The following is a 27235-nucleotide window of genomic DNA, read 5'->3' as shown; positions in this document are numbered from 1 at the left end:
TCAATTCAGTTTACAGATCCATCCATCCATTTTCCTTCCCGCTTCTCCTCCCGGGCGTGCTGGAGCCTATCCCAGCTATCTTCGGGCGAGAGGCGAGGTACACCCTGAATTGGTCGCCAGCCAATCGCAGGGCACACATAGGCAAACAACCATTCACACTCACATTTACACCTACGGGCAATTCAGAGTCTTCAATCAACCTACCACGCATGTTTTGGGGTTGTGGGAGGAAGGCCACCGTGCCCCCCCAATTCTGTTTATTGTTTACGAAAATAATGTTCTTTTAGATTTAGTTTTTTATTGTTATAATGTACAATAAGTAATTCATTGTAGTTTAAAAAAAAAATCCCCCCCCCCCCACACACACCTTTAATGGCTCCTTTAAAAGTTCCACGTGCGTTTTCCCACATCATTGCAAAGTGAAATTATGTAGACCGGTCTCACATGTTGAATATAAATATTAGACGGCCCGAACATAATTAGGAAGCTTACCGTTTAATATGTTATTTATACAGTGTGTAGCGGCCTGTTATCAAGTGTATGAATTGCTCTAATTGCATATGCGAGTTCAATTCAGCCATGTATGTACAGTATAGTTGTCCTGCTGGTGACTGGATGTTGCCCACCCTGCTGCTCTGGCTCCTCCCATCCCATGTCTGTTCCCCCACTGATGATGTGGTCTTTTCTTTTGTGTCACATCTCTGACCTCAGCAGGTTTGTTTCTCTCGCCTTAATCCCTCTCCTGTGGGCGCCAGCGTATATAAAGGAGGGGCGCACCCGGGCCGCTCACACTCTTGAGTGAGGCTCGGCGTAAGCATCAGGTAAGGCGCACGCGCGCATAGTACACGAACCCTCCGTTCTGGGGCGCGGACAGACAAGAGTGGCTTCGATAGACTGGATAATGTAACTTTGTTGGTTCTTTTCCGACCCAGCAATCATGTCAAGTGATAAATCCAAGTCCTCTTCCCAGACTGATGGTAAGGCCGCTCAGAGCAAGAAGTCTGAGTCCGGACTGACTTCCTACAAGGTGAGGGCCTCTCGCATGGAGATTTCCAGTGGCAAATGAAAAATATGATGAGACGCTGAATCGCTTTTTGCCTTTTTCCACGGTAGATGTTGGTGTTTGACCAGGAGAACTTCCAGGGCCGCATGATTGAGATCAGCAGCGAGGTCATGAACATCTGCGAGCTGGGCATGGAACGTGTGCGCTCCCTCCGTGTTGAAAGCGGCCCGTAAGTGCAACCCCCGCTCCATCCTCTCCATCAACCTCTGCTATCCTGGCACCGGTGCTACATAATGCCATTTGATTGGCAGCTTTGTGGGCTTTGAGCAGATAAACCTCTGCGGTGAGATGTACATCCTTGAGAAGGGCGAGTATCCTCGCTGGGACTCCTGGAGCAACTGTCAGAAGAATGACTACCTGCTCTCCTTCAGGCCTGTCAAAATGGTAACCCCACCCACCAGCCAAAGAAACATCACTCACTTCTTGGTTTCCTCTTCTCGGCTAGCCGCCAACACTGAGTTTCTCCGTGTCTCTCCAACAGGACCCTGATAAACACAAGATCTGCCTGCATGAGGTGGGTGAATTCAAGGGTCGCAAGATGGAGATCATGGACGATGACGTCCCCAGCCTGTCCTCGTACGGATTCACCGACAGAGTGGGCAGCATCATCGTTAGCTGTGGAACGTGAGTGCAGCTCACAGTGAAACCTTAGTCACACAACGGCTTTCCATGGTTCACTTGTGTTTTTTTTGTGGTTTTTTTCCTTCTTCCCAGATTCGTGGGATACCAGTTCCCCGGCTACCGCGGCAGCCAGTACCTGCTGGAGAAGGGTGACTACAGGCACTTCAACGAGTACGGCGCCCGCACCCCTCAACTGCAGTCTGTGCGCCGTATCCGCGACATGCAGTGGCACCAACAGGGCTGCTACACCTTGGCCAGCAAGTGAGGCTCGGGGAAGGAGAGAAAGAGAAAGATCGGAAGTGAGGGAGAGGGGCGCAAGAAGAGGGGAAGGGGGAAAGACGTCTGAGGCCTTACCTGACCACGGTTAATGGCTGAAAGGCAGCGGGGGGGTGAGGATCTTCTAGACCTGGACCTCATCTCGGGGAAAGGACCTCCATTCCTCACTGTCCATTTTTCTCTTTCTCCCCTATGAGCTAAGCTTTGTTCCCCCCTTTCGCTCTCTTTTTTAAAAAATGTTTAGTCCCTATCTTCATTCCCCTACACAGCTCTGAAGAAGGAAGAAGACACCTTTTGCGGTTTTACACAAGATTCTCGGTTCAGGGTACAATGCACTATGGGAAACTGAGTCTTTAGCATCTCCTGCTCTGGCCCCTGTGCATTACACACACTCTCTGTTATACAGAATCCTGGCCAAGTTTTCAATAAAAAGATGTTGTTTCAAAGACGTTGTCAAGTGACTCTCATCCATCCATCTATTTTCCAGATCCGCTTATCCTCACTAGTTTCGCGCGCATGGTGGAGCCGAGAGCCGAGCTGGCTCTGGGCGTGACGTGGGGCACACCCTGAACTGGTCGCCAGCCAATCGCAGGGCACCCATAAACAAACAACCATTCGCACTCACATTCACACCTACGGGCAATTTAGAATCTTCAATTAAGTGGAGAAAAGGCAGGCACGGGGAGAATATGCAAACTCCACATAGGCGAGGCTGGCTCCTCAGAACTGTGAGGCAGATGTGCTCACCAGCCGGTCACCGTGCCGCCCTGTCAAGTGACCTATTGCTTAAAAATCACATCATACCATATAAGAACTAGTCAACACAAACCATTTAAAACAATTATATACACTTGCCCAAGATCCACTAAAAGCCACAGTGGATATAAAAAGTCTACACACCCCATTCAAATGCCAGGTCTTTACAATTGTACTACTCACTTGGAAAAAAGAAAAACATCTTTTCAAGAGGGCAAGTAATAATAACAGTTTTGGGGTTGTTTTTTTTTTTTAAAGCTGAATGTGGAAAAAAGTTTCAAAATGACATCTTAAACAATTTTTTGTCTCAGCACAAAAGCCTGGCATTTGTAAAGGGGTGTGTAGAATTTTGACATCCAGTGTATCTCTGGATCCACATAATTAATTGTCATTGAAATACGTAATTGCGTATTTTACCAGCAAATGTTGGTCTCAGACAGAAAAAAGGTAATAAAATGAGTCAAATTGGAGTGGCTGCATCTCCGCTTTTTTACACCTTATGAGTTGTGGTTTTTTTTATTCATTAAAAAAAACTTCTCATTACAGCTGTACAAACAGAATATTATCCTCAAACATTTGATGCATACAGTATGTAATGTATTGTATATTGACAAAAATATCCGCAGAAAGTGAAAATAAACAAATAAAAGTTCGATTTTTTTTTTTTTTAACCATGATGTGAAGGGATGTATTTGTTAAATTGCTCTCTCTAGCTGTTCTTATTTATCCCAGATTCCAATTTCTTTAACACCAAACCCATCCAGTCATGGCTTTTGGTAACATTGCAACCATGGAAGTTACAGTGTTAAAAAAGTGTGTCCTAACATTTTAGCCCAAATATTTCATAAAATTTCCATCACTTTTAATCTGATTGTTTTTTTAATTATTTGTATTTTTCATATAAAACTAAAATACTGTAGCTGCAGACAAAGAAGGTGTAGTACGATCCCTGGTTTGTTTGTTGAAATCCATCCATGATGTGTTTCACATCACCGGGACATCATTCTCACAAACTCTGAAAGAAACGAATGACAGGAGAATTAAAGTGGTGAGTTGAGCGACACAGTCAAAAGGTAAATAAGAACTCAGCACTCACCCTCAAAGTCAACCAAACCGTCGCCGTTGAGGTCAACGTCTCTGAGAATCTCGTTTATCTCTCTGTTGGTCACTTGTTCCCCCATCAGCTTCTTCATGGCCTCACGTAGCTCCGTTAAACTGATCTGACCGTCGCCGTTGGAGTCAAACTTGGGCCCAAAGAGAGAATGACACTGTGGATCTTTAATTAAGGCAAAATATTCGGAATACTTTACTGTGAAGGAAAAAAAGTTAAAAAAAAAATTTTAAAAAAAAGTGTAAAAAAAAAAAAAAAAAAAAGTATTAGTTTCAACACTGATAATTAGCCACCTAACAAAGAAAAAAACCAAAAAACAATGGGTTTGTATTTGAGTGACAGGATTTAGCATCATGCTCATTCAGCAGTTTTTCTCATTTTAACCACACCCATATGGTTGATGTGAATAGGTTGTGTTTCTCTGGACTCTGTCCTGAGCGTCAGGCAAAGGGGACGACCTCGTTCACCATCGAAGCACCGTGGATGTAACTGAAGTTGGTATCGTTTGTAAATTCAAAGAAAGGGAGCTCGCTCGCTCTGCCTCGCAGAAAACCCATCTGTTAGAGTAGAGTAAGGGCGTCAGACTGAATTTCCGAAAACACCCATTATTTGAATCCTTGTGGGTGATTATAAACGGTCTTTGCATTCTTTTAAGGGCGCAATATATTTAATTTGAAGTATTAGCATGAATAACGGCCTTCGGTGGCTGGTTAAGTTTGATCTCGACAGTCATAAATGATATCTTATAGTGTAAGACTGTAATGGCAAGAATTGGAATATTGTGTCCCGCTATTTGCGAAAATCCATAAGTAACTGACACCCGCCGAAAACTTTTTTGTAATTGCATATCGTGGAAAAAACAGTCTATCTTGTTTAGACAAGGTTATGGCCTGACTAAATAAAGCTCTTCCCCTCACTTCAGTATGCAGTGGCACCTTACGAGTTCAATTTGTTTCCGTGACTGCGCTTGTAACTCAAAACACTCCTATCTCAAATCATCTTTCCCAATTCAAATGAATGGAAATGCCATGACTCTGTTCCAGCCCGAAACGATACAAACAAAGTGTGTGCGTGCACTCGCGCAGCTCAACGCGGCAGGGGAAGAACAAGGGGAGGACATATCCCAGCTCCTAGCTTTACACACGTATTAAAGGTTACTCGACCAGCTTGCGTTTTTCATGGCGTACTACAGAATATAAATGAGTGTTTATCTAATCTACCAGCCAGCAATGTTTTGTGATAATCCTTTAATTATCGAAATGGGTCGCTTTTCATTTCCACAGTTTTTCACACTTTGTTCTGTTTTCAACCCGACCAGGTTATATGAGGGGGTTTTCCCCACCAACCAGCCCAGGAACTTTGAGTTTCTGGTAGCAAAAGGTTCCTGTGCCCCCAGGTGGTTTGTGTTTGTATCACAATTATTAAGCAAATGAGGCTGATGTTGCTCATTACTGACACCTACTGGATCTAAAAAAAAAAAATGCTGGGCTTTCAATGTCTTTTTTTAATATATATATCTTAATCGAAATTTCAAATATTTGTGATTCATTTAAAACCTTACCCTTTATCCAGGTGAGGCAATTAGAACTGATTCTCTTTTGCAATGCCAACCCAGCTGCAGACAGTCATTGAGTTAGGGACTTTTCATTATACACGGGTATTTTTCAATAAATTGGAATATTCATTCATTCATCTTCTGTACCGCTTCTCCTCACTAGGGTCGCGGGCGTGCTGGAGCCTATCCCAGCTTTCTTCGGGCGAGAGGCGCGGTACACCCTGAACCGGTCGCCAGCCAATCGCAGGGCACATACAAACAAACAACCATTCGCACTCACATTCACACCTACGGGCAATTTTGAGTTTTCAATCAACCTACCATGCATGGTTTGGGGATGTGGGAGGAAATCGGAGTACCCGGAGAAAACCCACGTAGGCACGTGGAGAACATGGACACTCTACACAGGCGACGCCGGATTTGAACCCGGGTCCTCAGAACTGTGAGGCCGATGTGCTAACCAGTCGGTCACTGTGCCGCCTGTGTGTTTTTCAAAATCCACAAATATATGTGCAATTTTATACCTGTTTTTTAATGTGTGTGCATTTATCATGACTTATTTGTAAATGTTCAATTTTGCTTGCGAATTGTTGAAAGTGTGTTTGTGGATCAGCGGTCACGTGTGTTTATTTTTGAGACAAACAACGCAGTTTTAAGATTCACACGTGTAGGAAAGCCCTCCCTCCACCCTTTTATTTTAAATTTTGTTTTATCCTGTTCGGGTGTTAGGTCAAGCTGAATGGAGGATCTGTATCCCTTTTATGCCGGAACAGTTTTACTGTGCCGCAGGGGAGTTTTTAAACTGCCGCTGTGGTTTCTTTGTATTTTAATAGCTGTTTATTGAAAACCGGAGTCGAACAGAACAAAGAAGACAACAAAAGAAAAAGCACTAACTGTAAACAAGATGAGAACAGTAAATCCTTATATATCTAGAAAAATGACACATTAGATGTGTTGTATGGGGCACTAGTGCTACACCGTGTGAGGGAAGGACAGGACAAGATAGAACTGGACAAGACAGGAGCGGAAGCATGCAGGACAAGGGTCGTGAACCCGGCTGTACATCTGAAGTGTGGTGGGAGTGGGAGTGTAAATTCTAAACTCTATAGGACCAGAGTGTGAGGGAGGGGATACCCAAGCAATTCGCATATTCATGAGTTATTTGTCGCAATAAGTGAGTGGCCCCACACCCGGTGAATAAGTCCCAGGGGTGTGTGTCCGCGCACACACGCAAGTGAATTGACACCGTTTCGCATGCACAAAGACTATCAGAAGTGTCCTGTAATTACTGTGCCTGCACCGCAGAGGCCGAGGACCCCACCCAATCAATCGAGAGGCAGGATCGGGCCCAGGAGTCCACCCAAAAACAGCCTGGCTGAGGGGACACGTCCCACACCGAGGGACCCAGGACGGTCCGATTTCGTTGACAAAGCCTTGTCACAGTTCTGCTTTATGCCAATCATTCAGGTTAAATAGTGTTGCGTAGTAGTAGTATTAGTAGTACGTAAGTAGTATTATGATCACAGCAAGAAACCCCAAAACTCTACCGTCTACTCTGTATGTAATCTTAGAGATTTAAACTGTCAGTTTATTCATTATGGGTTTCTGATGCTGTAGACTTTGGGAAAAAAAAAAAATCACCATGAAATTTAAGAAATTTCTATTTGCCTAATGCACAGTTGCTGTTCTTACCCACTGCAAAGGGAGGGTATTAAAAAGGAGTCATTAACAGGTAATGCCACTCAAAACAAAGCGACCTGAAGCGACCTGCCGTGTTGCTCTGCGGGGTGACACAGTATAGTCGGATTTCCAACGCATCTGGACCAAGCGAACACAGCGTCGAGCCAGTGGGGTGAACGAGAGGCAGACAAATGTGCGATGTATTATGTATTACGATTACCAAAATACCTATGCCAGTTTCATTAGCCTGTCTATGGCGTTTTGCATTGTACGTTGCCATTAAGTTAGTAGATTAAGAAACGCTACAGTACAGTACAGTAAAACTATTTCACTCGTTTTTGGAAGAACTGTTCACTGCCATCTGCCACACTGCTGTTTCTTGTGGAGTTCGCTGCCACCATAGGTAGCGCTTGTAAATGCAATTTTTGCGCGCAACTCAAGACAAACAAATTGGCCAATAGAAACATTTTAAAACTATAAGTTGAGAAACACTGTTGTTCAATGGCCCCAAAATACCACAAGTGGGCACCAAAAGCAATATTTTATACAAGACACAGCTTTGGCCTGAGCACAAAAAAGCAACTAGGTAACGGAGCATGCGTTGCCCCCCAAATAATCTGTGGGGGTTCACTATACAGTACAGTATGTCCTAGCCAAATTTGAACCACTGTGAGTGAGCAGAGTAGCAGAATATCCTGACCTCTTTGAATGCATCACGTAGTTCTTTCACTCCAATCATGTCTGCAGTCTCTGACAACATTTTGGGTCCCATCAGCTCCACAAAATCTTCAAAGTCCACTTTGCCTCCGCCTGCAGGACAGGCGCATTTGACATTTTAGACGTTGTAAAAAAAAAAAAAAAAAAAAAAGATTAAAACAGGATTGTGCTGATTCTATGTTTGTGGTTCACCCACAAATCTGCTGACTGAGTTCTATGAGCTCCATCTCGGTGGGCATGTATCCCATGGTCCTCATGCACTCCCCCAGGTCTTTATGACTGATGTAGCCATCCTTATTCTTATCAAACTCCAAAAAGGCTTCATGGAGCTCTGAAGACGCACATGATAAAAAGTGGAAGTGAACTACTGTATGTTATTAAGTTTGATGTGGAGGAAAAAAATATAATTACAAAAAAAAAAAAAAAAAACCTCACCATCCATCTCCTCGGGTCTCAGCGCTCGGTCCTGTTGGAGGCAATGATAATAAATGTCATCTTGTCAAAATGTTTTACTGTCTCTTACTCATTCAGCAACTTAATCAGCAGGTTTATTATAAAACAGAGTTAAGCACAGTTTAAATACAGAGAAACCTTTTATGTTGTGAGGACAATGAATAGATGACACTGACCATGAATGGAACGCCTACATTTACTATGGTCCATATTTTGAATCTGATATACACTCACTACTACCCTCATCATTGGGGACACTGTCATGAAAGAATGGAAATTCACCCCCCCCCGAAAAAAAAATAATCATATATATTCACACTTACGGGCAATTTCAAGTTTTCAATTCACCTACCACGCATGTTTTGGGGATGTGGGAGGAAACCGCAGTACCCGGAGAAAACCCACACACGCACGGGGAGAACATGCAAACTCCACACAGGCGGGGCCGGGATTTGAACCCCGGTCCTCAGAACTGCGACGCAGATGTGCGAACAAGTCATCCACCGTGCTGCCTCTCTCTCTCTCTCTCTCTCTCTCTCTCTCTCTCTCTCTCTCTCGCTCTATTTTTTTCCCTCCATCTCGTACTCAAATGATTGCAGTTCTGCACCTTGGCAAACTACATTTATAAAAAAGTTGATTAATAATGAATCTGACTCCACTTACATTATCATCATTCTAAAGGCAGAAATTACTGCACTTCATTATATGGGGTAGATGTACCTAATAAAGTGTCCAGTGAGTATAGTTCAACCAGATTATGATCAAAGTCTATATCAAACCAAACCCAGTCCGTCACCTAATGAAACTCTATGTAAATGTGCGTAAGGATTCAATTGTAGCATTGTATTGACATAAATTGCATGTAGCGCTAAACAGATTACATTTGTGATGTTGCCAGGCAACATGCGTGAAGATTAGGAGAGTTTGTGGAAATAGAGATATTTGCAGCTCTTCAGATGCACATAAACACAAACTGAGGTTCACGCTCGCAAAAACGCAGCTTGATGCTGTGTCGAAAAAAACTACAAAGAGACATTGACACACAAATCCCCTTTGGTCTCGTTTTAACATTGCTTGCTCGGCTGGAACCCTTTTGCCCTTTTGTTACTGTCACGTTACATTCACTACGCAATGTTGTACGTTTTTTCACACATTGCATAAAACGTGTGCAACGCAAATATCAAACAGCGCACCTTGCAAAAAAAGGACCAGCTTGAACAGTCAGAATTAATTTCAGTGAAAATACGATCTATATACACACACACACACACACACACACACACACACACACAGTGGGGCAAAAAACTATTCAGTCAGTTACGGTATACCTCACCTACCTCACATACCTCAGACAAAATGAGAAGAAGAAGAAAAACATCCAGAAAATCACATTGTGTGACTTTTAAAGAATTTAGTAGCAAATTATGGTGGGAAATACGTATTCGGTCCATAACAAAAGTTCATCTCAATACTTTGTTATATACCCTTTGTTGGCAACGACAGAGGTCAAACGTTTACTGTAAGTCTTCAAAAGGCTTTCACACACTGTTGCTGCTATTTTGGCCCTTTGCTCCATGCAGATCTCCTCTAGAGCAGTGATGTTTTGGGGCTGTCGCTGGGCAACACAGACTTTCAACTCCCGCCAAAGATTTTCAATGGGGTTGAGATCTGGAGACTGGCTAGGCCACTCCAGGACCTTGAAATGCTTCTTACGAAGCCACTCCTTTGTTGCCCGGGCGGCGTGTTTGGGATCCTTGTCATGCTGAAAGACCCAGCCACGTCAATGCCCTTGCTGATGGAAGGAGGCTTTCACTCAAAATCCCGCGATACATGGCCCCGTTCATTCTTTCCTTTACACGGAGCAGTCGTCCTGGTCCCTTTGCAGAAAATCAGCCCCAAAGCATGTTGTTTCCACCCTAATGCTTCACAATAGGTATGGTGTTCTTTGGATGCAATTCAGCATTCTTTCTCCTCCAAACACGACAAGTTGAGTGTTTACCAAAAAGTTCTCTTTTGCTTTCATCTGACCATATGACATTCTCCCAATCCTCTTCTGGATCATCCAAATGCTCTCTTGCAAACTTCAGACGGGCCTGGACATGTACTGGCTTAGGCAGGGGGAAACGTCTGGCACTGCAGGGTTTGAGTGCCTCGCGGCGTAGTGTGTTACTGATGGTAGCCTTTGTTACATTGGTCATTCAGTAGGTCGGTGTGGTTGTGGGATTTTTGCTCCCTGTTCTTGTCATCAGTGGTCTTGTATGTCTTCCATTTTCTCATACTTGCTCACACAGTTGACTTCTTCACACCAAACTGCTTACCTAATGCAGATTCAGTCTTCCCAGCCTGGTGCAGGTCTACAATTTTGTTTCTGGTGTCCTTTGACAGCTCTTTGGCCTTGATCATAGCGAAGTTTGGAGTGCGACTGTTTGAGGTTGTGGACAGGTGTTTTTTTTATTCTGATAACGAGTTCAAACAGGTTCCATTAATACAGGTAATGAGTGGAGGACAGAGGAGCCTCTTAAAGAAGAGGTTACAGGTCTGTGAGAGCCAGAAATCATGCTTGTTTGTAGGTGAACAAATACTTATTTTCCACCATAATTTGCTAATACACTCTTTAAAAATCCGACAACGTGATTTTCTGGATTTTGTTTTTCGTATTTTGTCTCTCATAGGTGAGGTATACCGTACCTATGATGACAATTACAGGCCTCTGTCACCTTAAGTGGGAGAACCTGCACAATTGGTGGCTGACAAAATACATTTTTGCCCCACTATGTGTGTGTGTGTGTGTGTGTGTGTGTGTGTATATATATATATATATATATATATATATATATATATATATATATGTGTGTGTGTGTGTGTGTGTGTGTGTGTGTGTGTGTGTGTATATCTCGCTGGTGTCAGGCGCAAACCTATGTATAAATTTGTTCAATTTCGTATTTTATCGGAAATTGATACTATTGGTCAGTCCCCATGTGGGTCTGTTATTTTTACATATTAGAGACCAATCTAAAGTGTTGAAAATGACTTGCTCTCTTTCATGATGCACTGTTAAAGGTTCAACAGACATGCCGTTTGTTTTGTTTGTTTGTTTGTTTGTTTTCATGAAGAGTCATGGTTTTCGAGATGCAAGGATTCTGCTTGATGCCAGCGATATATTCACATGATGTTGATTGTAATATCATTGATCATATTAATTTATTTATAAAATGTATTTATGATACCATATTCCCTTTTTTGGCATCATGGCCTACTTGTTAGCACATCCACCTCACAGTTCAGAGGTCATGGATTCAAAACTGAGCTCCGACCTTCCTGTATAAAGTTTGCATGTTCTCTCTGTGCCTGTGTTGGTTTTCTCCGGGTACTGTGGTTTCCGCGCACATTCCAGAAACATGCATCGGGTTACTTGAATACTCCAAATTGTCCGTAGGTTGGAATGGTTGTTTTGTCTATACTTTATGTGCCCTGTGATCGGCTGGCGACAAGCTCAGGGTGTCCCCTGCCACTCGCCCAAAGTCAGCTGGGATAGGCTTCAGCGCACTCCTGGCCCTCATGAAGATAAGCGGTACAGAGAATGGATGGATTAAAGGTTCCCTTTTTAAATTGAGTTGCGTATCAACCTGCCAGTCAGAAATTGAGAAAAGAATCTTAAATTTGGTGTATCGTTACAGACTTAATACTTACAATAGAACCTTGGCACCAAGATACCACAAGATACTTTAAAGTGCAACCAAACCCATTTACGTGTTTTGTTTCTAAATGCATTAAATATGTTTAAAGATAAGTGTCAAAAACGAGCAAAGACTGAGAACAATATAGTCCTGAAGTGTTGAGATATGGCTTGAAACTCTTTTTCACTTTCTAAATGTTCCTGACTTTGGGGCGGGGCTAAAAACTAGCTCTGTGATGTCACGGGGCTGGTGCGTTTACTCCACGATATATAAACCCAGCGCCCTTATTCCACGCAGTGGCCATTTGGTGGAATTGCACTTCCTTGTTCATAAATAGGTTCTACCCAGTGCTACCAGTAAAGTGTGCAATTGGCCATGAAACTATGCCCACAACTTGAAAAAAATACATCTTCCCTGAATTGCAATGTGTTTGGTGTTATTTGGGCGACGTCTTGCCATCTGGCATCCATGCTCGTTGTATTGCGAGGCAGCGGTAAAACAGAGAAGATCCGCCGCCCCGTGGCGCCCACAGCCAGCGGTTAGAGAAGCCGCTTGAGGTCCAGCACATTTTTATTTTATTTTATTTTTAATTCTCCTGTTTGATTGCACTTTAACTAGCCCTATATCGAGCACAAAAACAGCAAAAAGGTGAGTTTTTCAGTGAATAATTGGAGCATCAGTACGCCCCAAAATTCTGTCAAATCGTGACAATTGGGGGCAACACTGTACATTGTAATTGCTAGCATGGTGTCATAGTGGTTAGCACACACTTGGGTTCAAATCTCTGTTCCGGCTTTACTATGTGGATTTTACATCCTCTCCCTGTGCTTGTGGATTTTCTCCACATATTCCCACTTTCTCCCACATTTGAATACTCTAAATTGCCCTTAGGTGTGAATGTGAGAGTGAAAGACTGTTTGTCTATACGCTGGAGGCCAGTCCCGGGTGTAAAGTCAGCCAGGATTGCCCCCACCTCACTCGTGACACGAATGAGCACAAGCGCTACAGAAAATAGATGAACGGATGAATGAATAGAAAAGTGGGTCAGTAGTTTTGTGCCATAATCGCAAGGGCAGACAAAAGCTTCGGGCCCTAACCCCGCATCACCCCACACGGGGTAAGCGCCACACAATTAAAAGTCAATCATTTATCCATGGAGCTGAACGATCGACCCCGAAGCGGTGATGCAGTAGATGTCGGCCGTGATGGAAGGATGAAGATGAGCGAGGAGGGTGCGGGCGTTCACAGCTTGTTACGTACGAGCGTCAGTGAAAAGCCTCGCTTGAGAAAAACGCAGGCGGGGCCCGTGATGTTTTGCAGCGTGTTGCTGTTCTTCACCAACGTCCTGAAAGGATCTTTGAACAGCTCCTCCTTCAATTCCTCATCTGCTTCATCTTCCCCTTTCTGCTGTTGTGCACCCCGGGGGGCCCTCACTTCACTCCCCAGGGACCCCTCTGACACCCCCTTTAGAGGCAGACCAGGTTGTTAGTCTCGTCTTCAGTCAGCCATGTTTGCTGACATTTGAAACATAATCACATTTTCATTCATGGGGCTTTTCAGTTCAAAGAAGCATTTGAAAAGTTTCTATTTGAAAGAAGTTATTTGTCCCCAACTTTTTCAGCTCAAACCTACCTACAGTAAGTACACAGCTGTCATTAAAGGAGACCTTTTATATATACTTTTCCCAATTTGAAACAGTTACCAGATCCCATCAATTCATCGAGTAATCAGATCAAAAATGATTTTGCATTACTAAGCAAAAGAACGTGCGCATGTGAGGTTGTCCACGTGGGGCAGCCATCCTCGTGTTTTGCTGTAGTATCTGTGACTTTGTGTGTGTGTTTGGCTTTAAATGAGGGGGGCCTGGCCTGGTGAATGATGCGGGCATCAGCAAATGAGTGTGTACAGTTGGTTAGCTGTTAACATGACTAATCCGTGAGCCAGTTGGCTTCGACATAACAGTACTTCCATGTAACCAAGACCATTGCTTTGAAATGGCGGTCTTAGAAACTTGGTGTCAGCCTGACTGTTACGGCACAACAATGCTGAACGGCTTCATCACCGACACATTTTTGGAAGTCGGCAGCTCACTAAAGATTTACTTGGTTGTTAAATTTCACACTTGATGGGTGTGCAGGCTCTCCAGAGTCACAACTATTTGTATGCAACCCATTAGATGTCTATCATTTCCCATAATATGTACTTGTGACCACAAACTAAAAATCCCTTTGCTAAAATCAATGTGCCTCTGCTAGCCAATCAATAACGCTCCTGTCGGCGACCCAATTGAAACAGCCCATTTCATTCAGTCATTTGGGTCACACAACCTGACGTTTAGGAGACGGCAGCTCCTCATGCATCGGACCCTGAGTCATCTTATGTCTAAATTACATTCAAATGATGCACTGTGTTTGGAATACTACCTAAAAATCATTACAAAATGATTGTCAGTATGTCAAACTGTGTGAGTTCGCCCAGCCAAAAGATCATTAGATGAATACATGTTCATTAAAATGTAGTTGAATATATATTACAATATAATGTACATAATAATAAATGTTAATATTAAACATAATTAGGCGGCACGGTGGGCGACTGGTTAGAGCGTCAGCCTCACAGTTCTGAGGACCCGGGTTCAATCCCCGGCCCCGCCTGTGTGGAGTTTGCATGTTCTCCCCGTGCCCGCGTGGGTTTTCTCCGGGCACTCCGGTTTCGTCCCACATCCCAAAAACACGCACGTTAATTGAAAACTCTAAATTGCCCGTAGGTGTGAATGTGAGTGCGAATGGTTGCTTGTTTGTATGTGCCCTGCGATTGGCTGGCAACCGGTTCAGGGTGTACCCCGCCTCCTGCCCGATGACAGCTGGGATAGGCTCCAGCGCGCCCGCGACCCTAGTGAGGAGAAGCGGCTCAGAAAATGGATGGATGGATAAACATAATTAGCATTATTTATATAGCCGATTGATAATAATATAGAAAGTCACATATGCCAGACTTGTCCAGGGTCAAAATGTTACATTTCTGAGGACGGGGGTGTCAAGCATACAGGGGGTTCAGGATGAATTTGAAAGTGAAAAAAATACATTTGGGTTGAGGAGAATTTTGAGAATTACGATGCTCATGTAGAAAATGGAGTGAAAATAATTTCTAGATCTTCATAAATGATTTCATTTGAAGTGTAATACTATATTTCTCAGTTCCAAACGCCTGTGACTTGAAGTTGTGTGCCTTTTAATACAATCACTGTGATGAGGTACTATATGATCAACTGAAGCAAATTTTTCTTGGGAAATAATGCGGTTGTTTTGTGAAATCATCCCCAAAAAACAGATTTTCCTAATGTACTTGTATAGCCTTTACGGACGCGTATTGTTGCAGCCTTGCATTAAAACAAAGTAAAAACTTTATTTATATTAAGTATGCTGTGATTTTACCGGTCTGGCCCGCTTGACATCAAACTGGAATGTATGTGGCCCTTGAACTACATTGAGTTTGATACAACCTGTTTTAGGGGAAATGGGGAATGGCGTTTGCATCCCGCCATGCTTTTCTTGAGAAAAAAAATAAATAAAAAATCTGTACATTCCAAACCATTTTTACCAACAAATGCTCATAATGAATTAGTTTTATCTTTGCATCATTTTTAACACACATGGACCTGAAATAAAAACTCAATGGATTTGAAATAGAAAATTACTCTTGAAAATAAGAAAATACTGTAAGATGTTATCTGCCAGTGTTACCCAATGAAATTAGTGAAATTCTTACCGTCCTCATTTTTTCTTTCATGGATGATTTGGTGCAATTGCCCATCACCCAAGCTCCCACCCTCGTTCTTCTTCTTCTTCTTGAAACTCTTTCTCTCAAGTGCTTCCTTCGTTTTTTTGCCCCTTCACCAACTGCTCCTTTCAAAACGCCAGCTATTCCATTGCAGAGAAACCCCTTCTCCTAATGTTCACCCGTACTGTGATCTGATGCCACACAGTAATAAAGAGCACCTCTAATCCATGCCGGCAGTAAACAAGGATGACTGACTCCGCCCACCTTTGCCTGGCCCCAAGTGTCATCACCGCACATAAACCAAACTAATCGTCCTAAACTAGTGTCAGTTTAACACTTCACTCAAGCGGTGCCTGTGTGTTTCTCTTTTTACACTGATCAAGTACTGTAATCTCCCTTCTTTCCATCAAGCTCACACATGTTGCATCAGCACCCAGATGACTTAATCTCCAGCAAGACCACTTTTAGGAGGAGAATTAAGAGGACAAAAAACAGAAGGGGATTAATCGCTGCTGTATCAGATTAAAGAAGAGGGTGCGATGATAAAAACGGAAGGAGGAAAGGGGACAAGGCAAGATAAAAACAACAAAAATGGAGACATTGGCATCTATTTTAATTTAGTTTTCATCAAAATAAAGTGGTCAAGGGCATATTCAATTTCTGTAGAAATAATTGACTCCGAATGTTGTTTTAATGAAAGTGGAGACTGGTGCAGAAGGTTGGTTCACTCAACCAAACCAACAAGTAGTCCTACATCAGGAAACAATGGTGACTACTTTTAAATATTAAAAGGGAACCTTTTTCAATCAACAAATTCTATCAGTATATGAGCAACTGTGGGTCAAATGTTTTTGGATTTTGGAGGTTCTATTTATTTGCTTTTAGGCAACATGGTGGATGACTGGCTAGCATGTCTGCCTCACAGTTCTGAGGCGCAGGCCCCCCCCTGTTGGAAGTTAGCATGTTCTTCCCGTACTTGTGTGGGTATTTTTCCAAATTGTGATTTCCTTCCGCATTGCAAAAACACGTTAGGCTAATTGGAGACTCAAAAATGTTGAGTCTAAATTGTCCATAGGTGTGTCTGTGAATTGGGCCCTGCAATCAGAATCTGAATCAGAATCCTCTTTATTTGCCAAGTATATCAAAAACACACAAGGAATTAGTCTCTGGTAGTTGGAGCCACTGTAGTACGACAATAGACAGCCATTTTGACAATAAATACTTTTGAGGAAATAAAAACACACTACAGAGAGTGACTTAGCCTCTAGCAATTTCACGGCGTGAAGAAGCTGTTGGAAGGTCTCCTGGTTTTAGTTAGCATTGATCGATAACACCGACCTGAGGGAAGGAGCCGGAAGGAGCTGGAAGAGGTGGTGACCAGGATGTGGAGGGTTCAAGAGGATTTTGCATGCTCTTGTCTTAGTTCTAGCAGCGTGCAAGTCCTCAAGGGTGGGCAGGGGGTCTCGCACTTCAGGTCCTGAGAGACTGTAATTCCCAGGAACTTGAAGGTTTCGATGGTTGACCCAGGGCAGTTGGACAGCACGAGGGGCAGCTGTGGCGTAGGATGCCTCCTGAAGTCCACGATCATCTCTACAGTCTTGTTCAGCTCCAGTCCACGAACAGGATCCACACGTAGGTCCCAGCACCGTCGAGGTGTTCTACTCCCATGTTGACTGCGTCATCCACAGACCTGTTTGCTCAAAAGGCAGACTTCAGGAGGTCCAGCAGGTGATCCACCACGATGCGTTCAAATGATTTCATGACCACAGATGTCAGGGCGACAGTAGTCATTCAGACCCAGATTGCAGGTTTCTTGGGCACTGGGATGGCGCAGTTCCCGAGATCAAGTGAAGATCACTTTGAAGAGTGGCGCGAGCTGGTCCACGCAGACTTTGAGGCAGGATGGGGACACGAGGTCTGGGGCTGCCGCTTTGTTAATCTTTTGTAGTTTGAAGATGCATCTCACGTCCTGTTCATGAATAGTCCATGCAGAAGTCCGAGGTGCGATGGTGGTCGGTGGTACGGCTGGGTGGGTGTGGGGTGTGGAAGTGTCCTTTTCAAATTTGCAGGAGAAAGTGTTCAAGTCGTCAGCTAGTCCTCTTTTGTTCCCGGCTTGGGAGGGGGGGGGGGGGGGGGGGGGGGAATGGTCGCTTGTAGTTGGTTAGCAATTTCAATCCTCGCAAGACTGACTTAGAGTCGTTGGCAGTAAACTGTTTTTGGCTGGAAATCAGTCCAGGATGTCGCGTGCGTCTTTCCCGAAGTCAACTGGGCTAGGCTCCATCTCACCTTGACACTAATGAGGACAAGCACTCGAGAATATTGATGGATGGGGTTATTTGTTTTTCAAATTTCCTGCCAGGCCACAACAAATGCCATTCAGTGTTCACCTGCTATTCACAAGTGGAACAGTACACACGAATAGCAAAAATCCATGAGTAATTGACGCCAATCCTAAAATATTTTCCAATTGCATATAGAGGCAACGAGATGGCGGCGAAGCGTTACTTTTCTCTTCGACAGGTCGGTGTGTTACGTAGAAGCATGCGTAATTCTGTGTATAGGATTAAGTTGTAAAAGATATGCATGCGATTGTTAAATATTAATGATGGCTGTCTGCAAAATTAAGATTCAGTTCAGTCATGCTTGCCTGGCACGTACACTTTAAAGTCCTCATTAAAGGGTAGCGGGTGAGCTGACTGGCTGAGTACACCCTGGACTGGTCACCAGCCAATCGCAGGCCACATATAGATCAACGACCGTAAAGTTCTTGCGCTAATAATACGAATAATCAAGCGTCAACTGAACATGTATGCTAGCTTCAGCTAGCTGTTTATTTGAATAAGCCTGCAGTCGTATTATAGTTCTTACTCGACTTGGTGCAATCGCATTTACAAGGTCACCCGAGGTGACACTGCCATCTGGGTGACATTTAGGCGAGCCCACGTCACTTCAACGAACGCGCTCACATTCACACCCGTGGGCATTTTCAACGTCTTCAATGGCCCTCACATGCATACTTTTGGAATGTGGGCTGAGGCTGATGTGCCGAGAGAAAAGGAAGAACCTGCGAACACACAGGAGCCAAGATTGGAACCCTTCACCTCTCGCCATGGAAGCAGATGTGCTAACCAGGCCCCACCCTGCTGCCTGTGAAATTAATCAATAAATATAATACAATAAATTCAGATTTGGCATCTCATTGAAGTTGTTTGATTGGCAAATTTATTATTTGATCAATTTCCGACTTTTAACTGACTTCGTACATGTATTTAGGTTCGGAGGCATGCCTTTTTAAGCGCCTCAGAGGTCACTGATGAGATTTATAGTATGGAATTATGGATGATAAAGAGGATGAAAATGACAGCGGGAAACTGGAATAGATGAAAAATGCTTTTTACTGTTAAAAAAAAGAAGACGTATCGGTAATGGCAATGTTTGTTTTGGTCTGCTGCTGTGTGCAATTGTTGCCACTAAAGGGAGCCAAAGACAAAACGTGTCATCAGTGATCACAGGGCCACAGGGATGGGACACATTTATTTATCTTTAACCCCCTTTTTAAATGAATAGAAAAATATATATATATATATATATATATATATATATATATGTTGTAAATTGTTAAGAAATATTCATTCAAATGTATTGTAACCCAAAGTATTGCTAAGTATTACACACTGTGTAAGCCTTCAGCCAATCAAAACGCACAAAAGCCTGGGATTTAAAGCAAGCGGGAGGACAGCCGTCGTGCCAAGCAATGTAAACACAGTATGTAAAACAACAAATATTGTTTTTTCACAACAATACTTAACCATATCGCTAATGTGCCTATGGATGCAAAAGCACAGCTTGTGGCCATTTATTTCCAGAGGTGGTACACTCATGAAAGACTCAACCGGATGACTGTGAGACCATGTGACACCCCAACTAACTGACACCATGAGGACTGATTAATTAGTAGCTTGGTTCCGTCTTATCACATTTCAATTCATTGTGTAAAAGAGGTTGTTTGTTTGTGTGTGCACGCGTGGGTGTGTGCGTGTGCGTGTGTGTGTGGGGGGTCCGCATTGGGTACTGATCTGGTGTCAGATGTTCAGCAACTGGTGTCCGCTGACAAGAGCTGTCAGTCAGGAACAAGGGATGAGTGGGTGGATGGGTTCCGTGTCACTTGATACTAATTATGTACAGGCATTATCTAATCTTCTTCATTTGACAAAACCTAATATGATGGAGCGAAAACCTACTGAATTATAGTCGTTGCATCAAGACGTTGGACCTTTGGTAACATTGTCAGTGGCAAACGCCTTTGGGGCATCGCTTTCTGCATGAGGGGTAGGTGGAAAATGCCCCTCCAGGTGACCTTTTTAAATATATATATATGTATATATTTAATATAGGGCTTTGATTCAGTTGCAAAATTGATATGCATGAATAAACCTATTATCTTGTCAGTTTTGGAGGGAGGTCAATTCCCTTACTACATGTGCCTCGTGGACTAGCACATTTGATTGGTCTGCTCTGGCAGTTAGGATTGAGTCCTGTGAATCAACAAGCGGTCGCTCAAATTCTAAGGAACGATAGCACTTTGTTTTTGTTTTCCATCCATCCATTTTCTTCCGTTTATCGGGTGGGGTCGCGGGGGGGGGGGGGGGGGGCAGCAGGCATTCACAGACATAGTCTCCTTTCCTTGGTCTGTTCAAAAACTATAATACATTTGAAAAGTTTTATAATTTATCATAGTTTTTGGTTATTGGCACAATTTAGTACATTATTGTTGGAAGGTTCGACAAAATGCCTCCCTGAGCAGTAGCAGTTTCCGGCATGTGCATTATGTGCGGCCACAGAGGGCGCCGTTGCTGTGGCGGGCGCCATCAGTTGCACAATTTTGAAAGAAAAGCAAAAACAGGAGAAACGAGCAAAAAAAAAAAAAAAAATTTTATTTTTTTTTTAAATGCTGATATCAACTTGAAATGGTTGATATCCTCTCATGTAAACATTACCTGGACTCTTCAAGGATTTTGCTCACAAACATTGAAGTGCGAGGTTATCGAGGATTGCGGTGTTCTCTACGTTTTTCGATTCAAATGAATGGCCGTCAAGAGTACGAGTAGGTTAGCGCACCATCCGCACAAGGGTGCCATTCAAGCTAGCACCGTCACTGTCCCTAAGTGCTTGGTGTCGAACTGTACTTTTTTTTTTTTTTTTTTAAAGGCCACTGGAGTTGTGCAACACTTGCTGGCGTCATGAATCTGACTTGAGTTGGCTTTTGTGTGGGCTGAGGGTCCAGCAGGAAATGAGCTTCTAATTAAATTTGTTTCTTCCGCTCCTTCCCGATCGTGCCGGCACTCAGCATCTTATTTTTGGAACTGTCGCATCACCACTGACATCAGCTGTTTTTCTTTTTCTGGAGAGTTACATCCTCCTCAGTGTAAGAGGGAATCAGAATGACTCACGGGCCGCAAGCGCTACCTTAATCCTCGATGATTTGATTTCTCTGGCTTCTCACATCATGATCTTTCATTTCTGATCCAGTGCTGACAGATGCAACGTGTATACGCGCACGTATACGTGACGGCACAACCCTCTCCCGTGTCTCTTGTGTTGCCGTGTGAGTGACACGTGATGCGATGTGACGGCAAGCCGGTGCACAATGGCTGCCTGGATACGGCCGTATCATCATATCTCTGGTCCGAGCGTGGCCTTATCCGTTACGGATTACGCTTTCCTAATGTTTCCTGAAGTAAAGGAGCTTAAATCCTCTCCAACACACGCTATCACATCCTTAACGTTGATGCTCTATATACAACTATGGATGTGTTTAATATATGAACATGGGCTTTACGTGTTTTTTTGTTGTTTTCCTTTTAGAGTTTCAAATAAACGGAGGTTCATGCCCTGAATTTTGAATAATGACGAAGTAACATTAGATTTACAGGTACTTACTTTTATCAATGTCTACTATTCAATTTACAGCATGCAAAGTTTGTAACATTTGATTGATAAACTGTCAACAACTTGGCATAAAAACCAGACCTGAACAAAAGAAACGGATGTCATTTTCGGATTCAGCGATGCAAAATTGTCCTAAATCCGTTGGGGGGAAAAAAACACAGACAACTTAATTTTTGGGGGGTAAGTGTTATTGTCGTTATTCATCATCAATTTCAAATGTATTGTTTTACCAAAAAAAAAAATAAATAAATAAATAAAAAAATAATAGTCTAGCACAATATTATTTCTTGAGCAAGATCGAATTACAGTTGTTTGCTTGCATTCCTGAAATTTTCTTTTTTTTTTTTTTTTTAAAATGCTCTAGTGGTAAAATGTTATGCTTGATTCCATTGAGAAGCCCAGTGAGCTGGATCAAATCTAAATATTAAAAGTTGATTTCAAAGTCCTAAACGGTCAAATGTCAGGAATTTGTTTATATGGGAAAAGTCCAGCGCGGTTCTTCTTTTTATGACAGTCTAATACATTGGTTAAGCACTGTATATTATGATGAAACAATCTGAACTTCAGAGTGGCAAAAGCACCATCGCCGTCACATCCCCTCCCCCCTACTCGCTTTGCTCCCCTCTTCTCTGCAAATGTAGTACTGTAATCGTTGTTAAGGAATGACAGTGATGGCGTAGTGGACAGGTGTCAAACCGGTGGCCCGGGGACCTGATCCGGCCCGCCACATCATTATAGGTGGCCCACGAAAGCAAATCAAAATCGTGTATTACCATTGAGATATTTGCAAGTATTTCTTTGTTACCAATTCCCCTTGGAAAATAAATGTAATAGTTGACAAACATGTTTTTATAGGCTTCTGATTTCAAAACTGGTTATTCATCAATGTGTTGTGGATACTGTAATTAGAGTATATGAGCTAATCTTTATTTTATATGGGTCCACGGTCCAAGTCATAACTGCGATGTGGCCCGTGACAAAAGTGAGTTTGACACCCCTGGCGTAGTGGTACATTTGCGTGACTTTGGTGCACGCAGCATGGGTCCAGTGCCCACTCAGTGATGGTGTGAATGCAAGATTGAGTGGTGGTCTGTCTCTATATGGGCTCTGCGAATGACTGGAGAGCAGTCCAGGCTGTAGTCTGCCTTTCACTCAAAGGCAACTGGGATAGGCTCCATCTCCCCCGTGACCTTGAACAGGATGAGCGGCATAGAAAATGGATGGACGGATGTTGTGAAGGGAGAATTGTTGAAGCGATACAGTGCATCTTGACTGGCAGACTAAGATTTGCGTATTTAGGGGAGGAGCTAAATTAAGCCTTGGTTGTTCGTGAAAGTTATAGAGTGTCTTTGCGGCATGTGCTTGTCCTCACGCCCGTCCGGTCCATTTATGTCAAAATGTAATAATCTGTATGCCATTTATTTCGAAGGTTATATTTTTAAGATGAGTTTGAAATAATGATAAGACTGTTTTGGGATCATAGTTTGTGGTATATGTACAGTTTAATATAGACAATTTGGGGGGGAGTTGCGTCGATGTCAATTTCTGACGTTTTTTTCCCATTCATCGCAAGAGGTTCACTGGTACACTGGGAAGGTGGAGCAAGTATTCAAATAGCTCTCGGTCTGGTTCACATCTGTTTTGTTTTATGCATTGTCATTAGAGTAGCAATTGTTTGGGTGAGGAAGTGGTGGAAACACACACGACGGCTGACATCGAGCTACCTGTCCAAACACAGAGTCCACGATGGGCAGCAGGTCGACAGACTCATACTCCTCCACCTCCTCTCTGACGTTGTCTTTCCTCTGCGCTCCCTCCATCATTTCCTCCAGCCTCTGCTCCAGCGTCCTCCCGTTCTCGTAAGCCGTCTTTGGGATTTGGCCGCCTCTCTGATGGTGGATGACCTGAGGTGCGGACACTCGGATGTCTGCCGTGATGCCTCCTCCCTGCTCGCCGGTATGCTTCCTCCGCTTTTCGACTTTCTTTTTGATGGCGGCCTGCACCTGTGGCAGAAACGTGGTTTGAGAACCTCAGGTCGGACATCATCCCCCTTAGGGCCGCAAGTGAGCTGGAGCTGTTTATACCATTCTGCCCAGGTTTGTAATAAGATCCACACAAATAAAATCCGAAACGTCAAATCGGCTACATACTGTAGGAAATCCATTTTAGCTCAAACATTTTTTGGCGGTCCACCCAAAGTTGTTTTTAAATAATGTCGCTGTGTGTGTATGGGAGACGGAATAAACACACCTGTTTGGTGGTCCTCTCCTGTGGCACGCTCACGGTTGCCGCACCGCCTCCCGCAGCTGTCGACTCTCGAATGATCATGAACATCTCGCTCCGACACGGGCGCCCCCACCCTCTGTCTCTCTCTCCCGTTGGCTCTCCCCCTCCCTCTCTTGTCCCTCGTAGCTGCTCTCCTCTTTTTTTGTTGTTGTTTTTTTATAGTGCAAAAATCCGATTCAGTCAGTTGAAAAAAAAAAAAGGTTCTTAGAATTAGGGTTTTCCCTCAAAAGTTGCTTCGTCTAGTCGCTCTCAAGTTCAAACCTAAATGTTTGTCCACCCTTCACCCTGTGGGCCAGATCTGAGCCGAGCGTTTCCTTCGCTTGTGTCCTCGCTGTTGCGCCTTCTTCAGTGCAAATTTCTCTCTTTGTGGCTTTTCATCATCGCTTGTCTCGCCCCCGGGATTAAGTTCCTGCACCTCTGCCCTCACTCGCTATCTCTCGGCCTTTTTAGGTGACACCCTATACCTCCTTGTGCTTTACGTCTCACCCTTTCTACCTGTAGCGCGCTGACCTTCCTCCTCTTTTTCAACATGGCCATTTATGGATAACGCTCACTTTACATCCGCGGGCACCCGTCCTTCCTCATGTGTGTTTTCTCACCCTCTAAATCCTCATCCCGTGTCCCTTTTTCAGCCATTTTTGCCTCCTTACCATCATTTCTCCGGGACAACAATCTTTTTTAGAGTTGCAAATGAGTGGAGAATTTCCAGTAAATTTCTAAAGGAAGTTAAAACGGAGATTTTGGGAATATTACAAATAGGAAACGCTCCATGGGATTTAACTGGAAATCGAAGTTAATTTAATTCAATTTAAGGTATCGTATTCGAGCATAAATATCACCATTTTGTTCATAAGTAAGCAGACATCCATTCAAAATGGATTGCTCTCCTTGCCCACATGCCAGGTTGTTACAGTACCTTAACTGATTCAGCTTGTCTCCCACTCCTCTCAAGCTGCGCCGTAGCTGAAACTCGCTTGTACCCCAAATCTTGGGTCGCAAAACAAATCCACTAAGCGGATTTGTTTTGCGACCCCCCCCCCAAATGCATCACCTCATAGTGCTGCTGCATGCATAATCTATTCCTGCAAGCACCACTGAGCACACACAGGTGAACGGTTCATCTCTATTTTTAGATTAATCACTCAAAGCCAACCATGTAAACATAATTGTTGTGCTTGTTCTTGCACTCTAATACACTGTTTTATTAAGAGACCCATGAAACGATCCCTTTTCTATGAATACATTCTAGTATATTATGAAGTAGAGCTGCAATCAGTGGCCTCTTGTCAATAGACAAAAGGGGCATAAGTCTCTCGCCCTTAATTGATTATTAATGAGGCGGGGGAGGTCAAATCATGAGTAGTGGCAAAGAAAAGAGCTCCATTTACAGAAAACGATGCCCCAAACACACGGACGTTTAAAACTAGAGCTTGTATTTTTAGCAAAGGTCTTTCTACAAGAGCCTGTATGAATGAAAAATACATCAGAACATTTGAATAAGATATTTTTCCGTCATTAGCAATCACACTACAGCGTGTGCAACCTCAAAATAATAATAAAAAAAAAAAGCCCAAAATCTCTACAACCAGACACCGGTACATATTACATGATAGAGTATTTCAGCAAATCTTGCCAGACTTCAGCCAAAGTGAGCATCTAAAGAATGTGTGGTATTTGCTTTTTGTTTGTGGTGGGACCACAGAAGGGTAGCAATGGTGATTACGAGGATGATGACTGTATAACCATTGTGGAAATATGTCACATCATGCTTCAATTTCACATCTTAAGTACCACACGTGGTGTAACAACTGATGACCTCAATTTCCAACTGTTTGCCCCCTATGGTTCTCTGGTATCTGGAATAGCGGCGGACTTATTCCCTACCCTCTCGGATGCCAGGAAGCTCTGAGACAACAGCTGTTCTATGTCGTTCATACGAGGCGTGTCAGAAAGGTTCCAGGACCTGGGGTCGCAAAAAGATATGTAGTTCAAATCCAAACTACAACAAAATAATCCCCCTTGGAGTCCAATGCACTTTCTCAGCCTTCTTAGCCATGCCTTCATGCACCCCCAGAGGGATTCTTTTGGGATCCTTCGCAGCTCTGTCACCATGGCCATTTTGATGACAACCACATCTTTAAAACCGCTCCCCTAGATAACCCTCTTTGACTTTGGGAGAGAAGAGAAAAAAAAAAAAAAAAATCAAGCAGAGCCCAGGCGGGTGTGTAGGGACGTTGCTGCAGCACAGCGATGTTCTTCTTGGCCAGGAACTGTCAGATGCTCAGGGCGTTGTGAGCAGGCGCTTTGAAAGAAACAGCTTCTGTTTGTTGTCATGTTTGGGATAGTTCATGCCAGGTGTTTTGAGCCCTCTGGCTAACTTTATTTTCCTTTAAATTTGGCGCAAGGGGAAGCAGGGGGTCATCATTCCTGTTGTTGTTCTTCGTTGCTCTGCGCAATGCGTGTTCGGCACGCTGATATGTGTTCAGTCTGCGCATTCGCCAAAAAATGGGTTGATTGACGGCTTAGGGGTCCACGCAGACCAGTGCGCACAGGGTTGGATGACGATATTGACTTCATACGGACCAACCCGCACGACGCAGACGTGGATGGAGAAACCACGAACAGGCCTTACAGCAGCCCCAAATTGCCCTGCTTCAACTTGCTTCTTGCGGACTGAACGAAACAAACACCACAAGAGCTCGTTGGAGACCTGCTGGTTGATTGTCTGGCCCACACTCAAGGGGAAAACCCGTAGGTTGTAGTTTTGGGTTGGAAATATATCTTTTGTGATAACAGTCCTGGAACCTTTCTGATATGCCTTGTAAAAAGATGGTGCTTGGCCATAGTTCTTCATTCAGTCCAGCAGACACATTGAGTCCATCCACAGGTACTGAATTTAACTCTGCAAAGATAACGGCGATCTTGAGTTCCTTTGAAACAAAGGTTAATGGAGGACTAAATTGTCTAAACCTGTGAATATGGTATGAATGCTCGTTTGTCGACCCTACGATTGACTAGCGACCAGTCGGGTGCTCCTTGCCTCGCTCCTGAAAGTCAGCTGGCACAGGCCCCAGCTCACCCGAGACACGAACAGCACTAGCACTATAGAAAATGGATGGAATGATGACTACTGGTAGCATAGTGACAGATGCGGCGCATGTATCTTTGTCATGGCAGCTCAGTCGAATGTGGCTAAAGCTACAATGTAAGTTAAGGACCGAGATCGGAGGAGGACATCGATAGGCCGCAAATGAAGCAAATGTATGTTCATTGGGTATAAATAACCCCGCAATCACACTGTTTTGCGAGGG

The 27235-nt window shown here is 43.6% G+C and overlaps 3 protein-coding genes across 6 annotated transcripts in view; 1 reads left to right on the top strand and 2 right to left on the bottom strand.

Annotated features, from left to right (window-relative positions):
* Positions 1–23417, bottom strand: part of cryba1l1 (crystallin, beta A1, like 1) — a 37192-nt gene extending 13775 nt beyond the window's left edge. The window contains exon 1 of the mRNA XM_061685158.1: positions 23363–23417. The gene's annotated coding sequence lies outside the window, so the exon portion shown is untranslated. The remainder of the gene's footprint in view (positions 1–23362) is intronic.
* On the bottom strand, positions 90–23996 carry cabp2b (calcium binding protein 2b). 4 transcript variants are annotated; one of them, XM_061685151.1, is made up of 8 exons: positions 23889–23996; positions 23363–23641; positions 13170–13373; positions 8215–8245; positions 7976–8110; positions 7763–7872; positions 3813–3960; positions 90–3731 (listed from the first exon to the last, which is right to left on the bottom strand). In XM_061685151.1, the coding sequence occupies exons 1-8, from the start codon at positions 23970–23972 to the stop codon at positions 3706–3708; spliced, it is 1017 nt and encodes a 338-aa protein (XP_061541135.1). In that variant the 5' UTR covers positions 23973–23996; the 3' UTR covers positions 90–3705. The 4 variants fall into 4 exon arrangements, with proteins under 4 accessions (XP_061541135.1, XP_061541136.1, XP_061541137.1 ...); XM_061685152.1 differs by lacking the exon at positions 13170–13373; XM_061685153.1 differs by lacking the exons at positions 23363–23641; positions 23889–23996 and adding an exon at positions 15678–16245.
* crybb1l1 (crystallin, beta B1, like 1) lies at positions 936–1949 on the top strand. Its single transcript, XM_061685159.1, has 5 exons — positions 936–1027; positions 1114–1232; positions 1315–1447; positions 1545–1687; positions 1778–1949. Exons 1-5 carry the CDS (start codon positions 938–940, stop codon positions 1947–1949), a joined length of 657 nt encoding a protein of 218 aa, XP_061541143.1. The 5' UTR covers positions 936–937.
* Positions 23997–27235: the final 3239 nt, after the last annotated feature.

This window comes from Phycodurus eques, chromosome 9 (assembly GCF_024500275.1).
Source record: "Phycodurus eques isolate BA_2022a chromosome 9, UOR_Pequ_1.1, whole genome shotgun sequence".
Classification (NCBI taxonomy): domain Eukaryota; kingdom Metazoa; phylum Chordata; class Actinopteri; order Syngnathiformes; family Syngnathidae; genus Phycodurus; species Phycodurus eques.
The sequence above is the reverse complement of the archived record's forward strand: the minus strand, read 5'-3'. Positions and strand labels throughout refer to the sequence as shown.

Bases quoted from the DNA above. Each gene is read 5' to 3' on its own strand.
- crybb1l1 (XM_061685159.1), top strand. From the start codon at position 938: ATGTCAAGTGATAAATCCAAGTCCTCTTCCCAGACTGATGGTAAGGCC. The intron at 1,233-1,314 runs GTAAGTGCAACC...TTTGATTGGCAG, and splicing joins CTCCGTGTTGAAAGCGGCCC to CTTTGTGGGCTTTGAGCAGA. The intron at 1,448-1,544 runs GTAACCCCACCC...TCTCTCCAACAG, and splicing joins CCTTCAGGCCTGTCAAAATG to GACCCTGATAAACACAAGAT.
- cabp2b (XM_061685151.1), bottom strand. From the start codon at position 23,972: ATGTTCATGATCATTCGAGAGTCGACAGCTGCGGGAGGCGGTGCGGCA. The intron at 8,246-13,169 runs GTACGTAACAAG...TGCCTCCAACAG, and splicing joins GAGGCTTTTCACTGACGCTC to GACCGAGCGCTGAGACCCGA. The intron at 8,111-8,214 runs GTGAGGTTTTTT...GTGCGTCTTCAG, and splicing joins GAGACCCGAGGAGATGGATG to AGCTCCATGAAGCCTTTTTG.